The sequence below is a fragment of the Cololabis saira genome, chromosome 11 (genome assembly GCF_033807715.1).
Source record: "Cololabis saira isolate AMF1-May2022 chromosome 11, fColSai1.1, whole genome shotgun sequence".
Lineage (NCBI taxonomy): Eukaryota > Metazoa > Chordata > Actinopteri > Beloniformes > Belonidae > Cololabis > Cololabis saira.
The window spans coordinates 32276454-32286296 of NC_084597.1; the positions used below are offsets into that span (position 1 = coordinate 32276454).

General features: G+C 37.5%; 1 protein-coding gene across 1 annotated transcript; it reads right to left on the bottom strand.

The window, feature by feature from the left end:
* Window positions 1–1905: 1905 nt before the first annotated feature.
* Window positions 1906–8844, bottom strand: LOC133454720 (progestin and adipoQ receptor family member 3-like). The gene is made up of 7 exons (XM_061733444.1): window positions 8710–8844; window positions 8062–8287; window positions 5650–5812; window positions 4932–5087; window positions 4645–4842; window positions 4405–4495; window positions 1906–3230 (listed from the first exon to the last, which is right to left on the bottom strand). The coding sequence occupies exons 2-7, from the start codon at window positions 8256–8258 to the stop codon at window positions 3088–3090; spliced, it is 948 nt and encodes a 315-aa protein (XP_061589428.1). The 5' UTR covers window positions 8259–8287; window positions 8710–8844; the 3' UTR covers window positions 1906–3087.
* Between the last annotated feature and the right edge of the window lie 999 nt (window positions 8845–9843).

A 9843-nucleotide genomic window follows, 5' to 3' on the forward strand; every position in this document is an offset into this window, starting at 1 on the left:
CCATCTTGACAGTCTACCATATTTTATTGATCCCAAGAGAGGACAAAAAAAAATTCTTCCAAAAAGGACTAAGATTACTGACGGTGGGACGTGGAGGAAGAAAAGACAAAACAGTGTTACAGGCAGTTTGACTATGTGATGTTTTGTCGTGTATGTGAATCAGTGTGTAATATAGGAGACATTTAAATGTAGGACAACCAGGTATTTACGAACGAGAAGAGCATTCCCTTTCAGTTGTATAATGTTGGTGTGTGACGTGTGTGTGCTGTGGGTGCAGTGTGTGTGGAGTGTGTGTGGAGTGTGTTTGGGATGCATGTAAGTCTGAATATACTTAAGTGTCTATGTCAACGCTGGGGGGAGATGCTGCATTGACATATATCAATTAAATAAAAATGAAGTATGAATACAAGTATCTTTAACTGGTCATACATCTGTAAGTATACCAATATAAGTCGTATACTAGTACAAGTACATATTAATTGGGAGAGGAAAAGAAAAAAAAGAATTGTGCAGTTCTCACTAAAGACCAATGTGTCTATTTGAGAGTAAATACTGTAGTTGTCCTACATTTATCAGCTATTATATATTGTGGGCTGTATTGCAATTTATTAGTATAGGTAACTATATTTATGCATGAATTTAAAATAAAAACTATATATATATGTACAGTATATAAATCAGTGCACATAAATAAATAATATACATATATAGAGACATATACGTTACAATATGAAGTGTATTTACATACACATACACAGGCCTCTGTAGATTGATGATTTATAAAAGTTTAAAGCAATACACATCCAGAAAAACTGATGAATATCTCCATATCTCTCTCTCCAATATCTCTGATGAATATCTCCATGTCTCCATAAATCCTGATGAGAGCAACATTGAGCAAAACATAAGTACCCATTAGTCCATGAGGTAACACACTCAAGCCCGTTTTTCTCCAACAGTTATTATATTTTCAGACACTGCTGTCATGTCTCCTGGTGACGGTCTAATTGGTACTTTCATGTCACTGCCCCTCCTAAAAGAAAAAAACATCCACGCTTCATTTTAATAGATAATCTACAGCCTAGTCACACATGCAGATATTAAGAGCCTTATCTCTTACTTATTAACTGTAAACAAAGGTGAAGATAAACTGTTGGTGTTCCCACTGAAAGTCAATGATTGAACGGGTTTACGTGGTATATTATCTTTGGTTCATAGCGACACTTAAAGGGACTGACGAGTCTGTCAGCACATGGAAAAATGAACAAAATCACTGATATTTTCATGCCTTTACTGTCAAACTTCCTCAAAGTATCAAAGTATCAGCTTCAATGGTCAACGACACTGATAGCTACATAGGGTATATTTAAAAAAGCAACTGATTTGGAAATGTAGTAAAAATAAAGAAGCAAAGCTTTGGCACTGCCCTCGCTACAGGATGACACTTTCTGCCCACAGCATGTGATATGAGGTCAAACCAAGGGAGTTCAGGAGGCCCCGCGTTTAGCAAGATTATAATCCTTAAATCACTGGTTGAGCAGAAACACGTCACAAGGCGAGGGAACTGATGACAAATTATGTATGGGAAGTGCATGTGTTTGTGGAGACAAATTACAAAAGAAACAGGTGCCAAGATTATTTAATGCAACAAAAATCTGAAAATGTTCAATTATACAAACTCTGCTCCCGTTTTAAATAGTTACAATGCTGCCCTCTGCTGGTTACTCATGTGAATGGCAGGAAATAGTTACTTGAGTATCACGCATCCTGAGTGTGCAAAACGGGATTATTAGATAATTTAGAAAAAACAAATGTTCTCATTTCTACTCAGTTATTTGATCGTATTCTTCTATTAAAACTATATAAGCATAGCAAAATAAATAAAAAACAAACAAACACTTCAAATTTCTAACATTCTTTATTCATTCAAAATATTCAAAAATATATTTTCCCAGAGGCACTGAAATTAATATACATCTCAGTAGTCAGTGCAATATAATACACAGTATTCAAGAGAGATACAAACAGATAATATGGAGGAAAAAAAAAGATTGGAAAAGCAATTCACAGGAAAATAAAACCACCTCCTTTGGCAACTGTACAGTGGGTTTACGAGCACCGCAGTCAGTGACAGTAAGCGCTTTCAGGCTGGATTTATTCACTGTTTTAAAGTGCCAGATTTAAAAAAAAAAAAAAAAAAAGTAAAGAAAAGAAAAAAAAATACTGGCTTTATTGTACAAGAAGTTGATCACTTTGTTCTGGTTTTGACTTCACGTTTTGACCAGCTGACTGAAACAGTTAAATGTGAATAATACACAAATAAGCAAAGATATAAGGCAAATGAAATACAATTGTGTCTGAACCCATGCAAAAATGAACACACAATATAGCACTGAAAATTAAAATGAACTGTCCAATGGTGTGAAAGAACTGTAACAAAAAAGGTATCGGAGACAGTTTTCAAATAATCAACATCAAGCAGAGAGCTGAATCTTACTGGCCTAAACAGATAATGGTTTACAGGATGATAACTTCTACAGTCCCTGGATGTTCTAGGAAAAAGGGGCATTTTAAAATCCATTTGACTATATTTTAAGATCTAAAAGTTAACAATGTGAGAAGTGCTAAGAAAATTTCAAGTGTTGATAGGAGATGCTTGTTGAGGCAACAGCAACGTGACTGCAGTGGCCCAACCTGTTTCCCAAGTTCATAAGGAATCTAAAACACTCAAACAAACAATTCCATGCATGCAAATTTTTTCATGTGCAAGAAGCAGATACCGTTTCATTTCACAGCTCTGGGATTTATCAATCCACAAATACATTAGTTTTAGTTGTAACAATTCAAACTGACGTTTGAATAAACCTGGTTTACCTTTAAATTTGAATGTGTGTGTGTATGTATATATATATATATATATATATATATATATATATATACACACATATATACACATACATACACACACATGTACAGACCAAAGGTTTGGACACACCTTCTCGTTGCTATTTTGTTTAATATACCGGTACATCTACCTCAGTCAGTTTATGTTTTAGCAGTTATAATGTGATAGTTTGGGTGATTCCCTCAGCTGCTGCTGGTCCAGCTGGGACAGGGCTCACTGTGTCTGAAGCGCATGATGTTCACAGCTGTCTGGTGCCACCAGTAAAACATCAGCACCACCAGTATGTGCCACAGCTGATGGCTGGCTCCCAGGTAGTTCACCTGGCCTAAAGAAGAAAACAAAAACAACAACAACCTGGATGTTAACATGATCGTTGTCATACTCGTGTCAAATGAGTATGCTCACGGATTTATACTAATATATCTTGTCTTTTGTACCATTGACACTATATCTGCGGCTCTCCTCTCTGTTCTTCATGCTCTCTTTCCCATCTCCCTTTTCCAGCTTTACCCACTCACTCAAACAAAAAGCAATCAATATTTTCTTATCATTTCTCCGTGTGTTATATATACCAGCATCTCCTCACTGGGTTATGGAAATGCAAATCTCATCTCTTTCTGGGTGATCCTATGGCTTCAGCAGACTAGAGAATGGAGGTGTTTCCCTCTATATCTGAGTGGTGCATTTGTTGTTTTGTTGTTTCAGTGCTACACTGGCAGACCAATAAGTATTATGAAAGACGTTTTTACTAATCTACAACTAATCTAATCTAATCTACAACAGGCTCACACTGAGCTCTTTTGCTTTGTCCCAATGAAGTATAACCTAATCCAGTCCAGTAATCAGCATTTTCAATTACGTAGGAAATCATTCCTTCGTTCAAAAAAATATAAAAAATAAAAGCATTACCACAGCTAGAAAGATTTACACATTTTTGATGATTTTCACACAACTCGTTTTAAACCATAGGAAGGATAAAAATTAAACCCCAGCTATTTGTGCACATTGTTGTTGTAGGAGCCATTTCTATGTGTGTGTAAGGTACCAATTTGAGCCAGCAGGTGTCCTCACTGTGTCAGGGGGAAATGTTATAAAGGTGACAGCTTTCAATCAGGTGTCAGGTGTTGCTAGACGGAGGAGCACATAGTTTTTCGACCGCTCTGCTCCGCTCTGCTCTGTCACGTTTGTTTATTGTACTAGTGAAACAAGTCACAGATAAATTGACTTTTATATGCACTAGTAATGGATCCTTGCACAATATTGAAGATCCTGAAACGGTGATCAATAAAGAAAGTATCGATAAAGAAGTGAAGCTGTAAATCCTTTGTTTCACGAGACACAAAGTTTCAGTAGTGCAGCAGCAAGCGCGTTGATTAAATTTAGCCTGTTTATGCAGCCCCTCAGAGGCTTTAAGTTTCAGGCTTAGCTGCTACAGTTGAGAGAATGAGATGAGAGAATGAGAGAAAAAGAGAGAATGACAAGAGAGAAGCAAAACTCACCTGGAAAATAGCGCTCAGGGATTTTGGTGACGTAGAACAGGAAGGCAGATCCAGCAATCAAGTACATTACTATCACACGTGGAAAGAAGAGCTGTGAAAACAGTTTAAAAAAAAGAAGAAAAAACTACAGTGAAGAAAAGCTTTCAGATTTCAAATAAATCTAAGAGAGAAAACCTTGTTAAATAGTAAAATCACAGTATATTTTTTCCTCCCTTTATAGTTTAGACGGTTTTTGCTGACCTTCACAACATCAGTTGTGAATCCCCCATTGAGCCAGATCCAATGGCACGCAGGAATCACACCCACACCCGCCACACAGCAGAAGATTGTCGTCCTTATCAGTTTCCAGTCGCTGCTGAGGTAATTAGGGTGGACCTGAGCACAGAAGACGGCCAGGATCAGGGAGAGCACTATCACCAGGTAGACCTGACGCCAAAACTGCAATGAGAGAGTTGAAAATCGCATTAAATGCAATATAGTGTCAGCTGCGGTGTCAGTCTCTTCATGGGTTTATTCGTGGCACTCACGGCGTTGCAGTAAAATGCATAGAAGATGCCTGGTACATAACAGCCCAGGATGCCAACAGAAATACCAGCATAATCCAATGCCAGCCAGCGACGGCAAGTCTTCTCTGACCGATGGCATGAGAACAGGTGATAACCCACTGAGCACAGCATGCAAACCTGCCATGAAAATACAAGGCATGGTCACACACTGCAAGATGATGAGCAGCTTATCTTTTAATATTTGCAACATTCAACACCACTTCTTACTCATGGGGCAATTCAATGGGATTAATAATTGCTATAATTAGGCTTTATTTCTGTAATTATACTTAAATAAATTTACCTCAACCATATAATGTAGACACAACATGCACATAAAGGGGTACAAGGACAAGTGAGAAACAAGGAAGGCAAAACGTACTACACCTACACTGTAACTACCTATGAACGTACGATCACGTTAAAACACAATGCAGCTAACATTACATCATTTGTAATATTTCACTGTGAAATTATTTCTAAATATTTTTTCCTGCGATGCATAACTGTCATAGACCTTACACACCTGAACAGGTAAAGCTGATTGCACCTGCGGCAAGAAAAATGAACCAATCTGAATCAGTTTGGTTACAAGTGACAGAGAAGAAGAAACGATGACAGGTGCAGCTGTCATTATTCAGTAATGGTGAAAGTAAGCCTTATACTGTCTACAACACACATACAGACAAATACCTGTTACCTGAAAGCAGAAGAGTCCGATGGTGTAGATGACATAGTCCTCTCTGTTGGCTCCAGAGGCCGGCAGGACTGTCGAGAGGTCGTTGACCCCCAAAGAGAAGAAGAGAAGGAAACCAAGAAGGTGGCTCCAGATATTCACAGTCTCGTTGGACAAAATAAAAATGCTGCAATGGACAAAGAAATGAGAACAGATGAGTATGGCATACTAGGGCTGGGATCGATTCAAATGTCAAGAATCGATTCGATTCCCATTCTTAAGATTCAGAATCGATTATTGATTTATTGATTTATTATTGATTTGGATTAGTGTTATTAAAACTGTTTTTTGAGCTGTTGCATCAATTATATGACTGTAGTTATGCAAAATATTACTACTAGTATTATATTGAGATTCAACAGCAAGTATTGCAGCTAATGATGCTGTAAGGACCAATCAGCTCCCAGAATGCTGATAGAACTGCTTTCAGAAACATCATGTGGCTCAGAATTAAACAGATCCAGGGCAGCAAACGGAGACGGATGAAATCGGTTTTATTTTTTCCCACATTCCGTTTTTATTTGTTCCATTTTCGGTCTATTTTGGTTTTTAATTTTTGAGCATTTGGTTTTTAGTATTTTTTGCAAATGTAACCCCAAGACAGTATATAAAGTAATGAAATATATACAATTAATGCAATTATAACCTAACACTTTCATGTTTTCATACCTTTAAACATATTTAAAGGCAAAAACATGGCACCAGTTATTCTCGTGTCCAACAAAACATTCCTGTTTTGGGGATAAACAAAAAAATAACCAAAAGTTGTAATGTAATGATGAAAAAAAAAACATAAATAAATAAAAAAAAAATAAAAAAATCGATCTTTAGACATATGAATCGATTTTTAGGAATTAATATGAGAATCGATTTAGAATTGGGAAATCGATTTTTCCAACACAGGCCTATGGCATACAGTATATTACGTGTCCCAAAAGCATATAAACAAAAATAATAATTCACACAGAACATACCCCTGTTAGACTTCATCATATTCATTAATAACCCTATATGCAATCTGTGCTCGTTACAGATTCAGAGTACCTTTAGCCACATGTTTTGGGACTGCCCTCCCGTTGGTCAATTCTGGAGCAATTTTGCATCCAAACTGTCTGAATTGCTACAAATAACAATACCTGTGACTATATGTGTGTTGGTTATGAATAACGTATCCATCTTAAATCTTTCCAAGCTTAATAAGCGTGTCATTTTCGCTGGATTGACTGCAGCCAAGAAATTGATTGCTACTCATTGGAAACCACCTCGTTTTCCTACAGTTAAGGCCTGGATCCTTTACTTTCTCGATGTTGTGTATCTGGAGCTCTCCACAGCCCGAATCAATGGTGCTAATGAGCGTATTCTACATTCTTGGCGTTGTACTGCTGATTTGCTAAAAGATATGCTGTGATTTTCTCGTAATTTCCTGTCACTAGCGCTTTCATTTCTTGTGTGTTCCCAGTTGTTTGGTTCCTTCTGTCTCGTCTTATATGTTGGTGTATGTGTGTATCTGTATGTTGTGTATACTTTTAATTGTTTTTTTTTTAATTGAATTTATTTTTTTACATTATTAGTATTTCGTAGTGTTTTGTGCCCTGTTGACATGTTCCCCCGTCCTGGACAGTTCTGTGCTCGTACTGACTCAGACCAGAAGGAGAGCACACATTAGGCCCATTTTAAAATCCTTACACTGGATACCTGTTAGTTTTCGTGTTGATTTTAAAGTTCTTTTATTAGTATATTTCAGAGATGTTTATATTCTATGAACCAGGAAGGCCCCTCAGATCCTCTGGCTCTTCCTTTTTAGCTGTTCCACAGAGTAGAACTGAAAGATTTGGTGATGCTGCTTTTAGCCACTATGCTCCAAAACTGTGGAACAGCCGGAGGATCTGAGAGGAGCTGGAAATGTGGACACTTTTAAACGTAGACTAAAAACTCATCTCTTTGGTCTGGCTTTTATGTAGCATCACATTTTATAGTTTTATTCTGTTTAACATTTTTTAGAGGTATTTGTTTTATTTATTTATGTTTTTGTTATTATTATATTTTATTGTTGTGGAATGATTATTTTTTTAGCCTTAATTCTTGAACTTTTATCATCATTTCATTTTAATTAACTACATTGTATGTCAGTGTGCATTGGTCTCCCAGTTTTTATTTTTGTTTTTATTACACTTATTTTTCAGTCAAAAGGTTAAGCACTTTGTATTTCCTGTACCTGGGTGAAAGGTGCTATACAAATAACATTTGATTGATTGATTGTAGTTTTGTTTTTGTGTTATAATTGTTTAAAAATAAAATAAAAAATTGATCACAAAAATAATAATTCAATATCTGTGGACATAAGTGATAAATTACATAATAAGTACATAACCCCACCTCTTCAGGCAGAGCGTGGAGGGCAGGTGAGCCCTGTATCCGTCAGTGATGTAGGGGTTTTCTTTAAGGAAGAGGGGGATTTGTTCATAGGTGTACAGTCGTATCCTCTGGGGGATCAGCACCGGCCAGTGCTGGTAGCTGCCCAGCTCTATGTAGTGGGCAGGTTTGAGCAGCTTGTGGGGCATTTTCAGCAGCATCTTGTCCTGAATGGGGGTTAAGGCTGAAGCTGGGGAGAAGAAAAACACAAAAACACTGGTCTGACAAACATCACTGGAGGAAATTATTTCATGCATTCATGCTGCAATATTATAATAAAGCTACTCCTAAACATCCCTACCAGTGAAAACAGTGGTCGGTGTCTAATTATTAGAAACAGGAGTGAGTGCTGGGATGTTGAGCTGTAAAAGTGAGAAACACGAACAGTAAAGCCTGATTTATGGTTCCGCGTTAAATCGACGCAGAGCCTACGGCGAAGCGTACGCGGCGACGCACAACGTACGGTGCACCGTAGGCTCTGCGTTTGGGTAACGCGGAACCATAAATCATCCTAAACATGTGTCATTGACGGTTCGTGCTAGCAGGTTAACTCACGCCATTGCTAACCGTGAAACTGGGCTAAAAATATATGAAAAGCCCCTGCTCACTCACCATTATTCACGCTCCAAGTGTGGATGTCCTCGGTCACACGGTGCAGCCCCCACAGGAGCTATGGAGCAGTGTCTGCTTTAAATATTCACATTTCAGCCCATGCAGTCTAGTTACACTGCTGCTCCACCAAACCTGTTTATCTGGCTCTGCCGAGGACAGGGGCGGTACTGCCCTCTACTGGCGACACTGGAGGATTACAGCTCACAAATAAACACTATACTTTATGGTGGTCTTTTTTTTCATTCGAAACTCAATATTCTTATGAATATGCGATAGTCATGACTCATGTGTAACTGTCATTGAAATGTTTTTTTTTCCTTTTAATATCTCCTTCAAAGCCATATATAAAAACACCACTCGTGCTTTGACTTCATTGTTATTGACCGTGTGTTACTGACGGTTTTATTGTGTTTTAGCCTTGCAGCCACATATTTGTTTTTGTGCTTGACAGATTAACCGTAGCCACTCTTTAACTTTGCTAGCTTCCAAGGAGGAAATGTGCATTTTCTTTGTGCTGTTGTCTGGGAGGAAACAAGTATTTATTTATTTATTAGGATCCCCATTAGCTGATGCAGTACATCAGCTACTCTTCCTGGGGTCCACACATAACAAACTGACATAACAATATACATTTACAAGTACAGAGACAATATGATCCATACTGATATTCCCTGCTTAAGTACACTTAACAGTCAAATAAAACAACCTTAACAGTAATAGTAATAATACAAGATAACCGCAATAACAAAATGAGATTAAAAAGTATTAATGATAATAAAATATAAAATAATTAAACATCATTATAAGTGTGTGTGTGTGTGTGTGTGCGTGCGTGCGTGCGTGCGTGCGTGCGTGCGTGCGTGCGTGCGTGTGATATGTGCCAAATTGTTTACAAGTAGGATAGAAATGTTCACCAACCAGCAGTTCTGATGAGAAACATTTCCCATTAACCATTATTACTATATGTTTAAATAATGTGGTTCAGCAGAATCATTTTTTAAAAATCCCACTAATTATACTGGATTCGTCAATAACAATGGGACCCTCAAATTAATATCTTCTTGCACAACCTTCTGAGGCAATAACAGCAGTCAAGCAATTTCAACTCCCATGGAGACGTCTTGACCTAAATAT

Excerpts from the sequence above, each read along its gene's own strand:
- LOC133454720 (XM_061733444.1), bottom strand. The coding sequence starts at position 8,258 with ATGCTGCTGAAAATGCCCCACAAGCTGCTCAAACCTGCCCACTACATA. Across the intron at positions 5,813-8,061 it reads TCCACGCTCTGCCTGAAGAG|CATTTTTATTTTGTCCAACG; the intron begins GTGGGGTTATGT and ends TGTCCATTGCAG. Across the intron at positions 4,496-4,644 it reads TCACAACTGATGTTGTGAAG|CTCTTCTTTCCACGTGTGAT; the intron begins GTCAGCAAAAAC and ends CTGTTTTCACAG.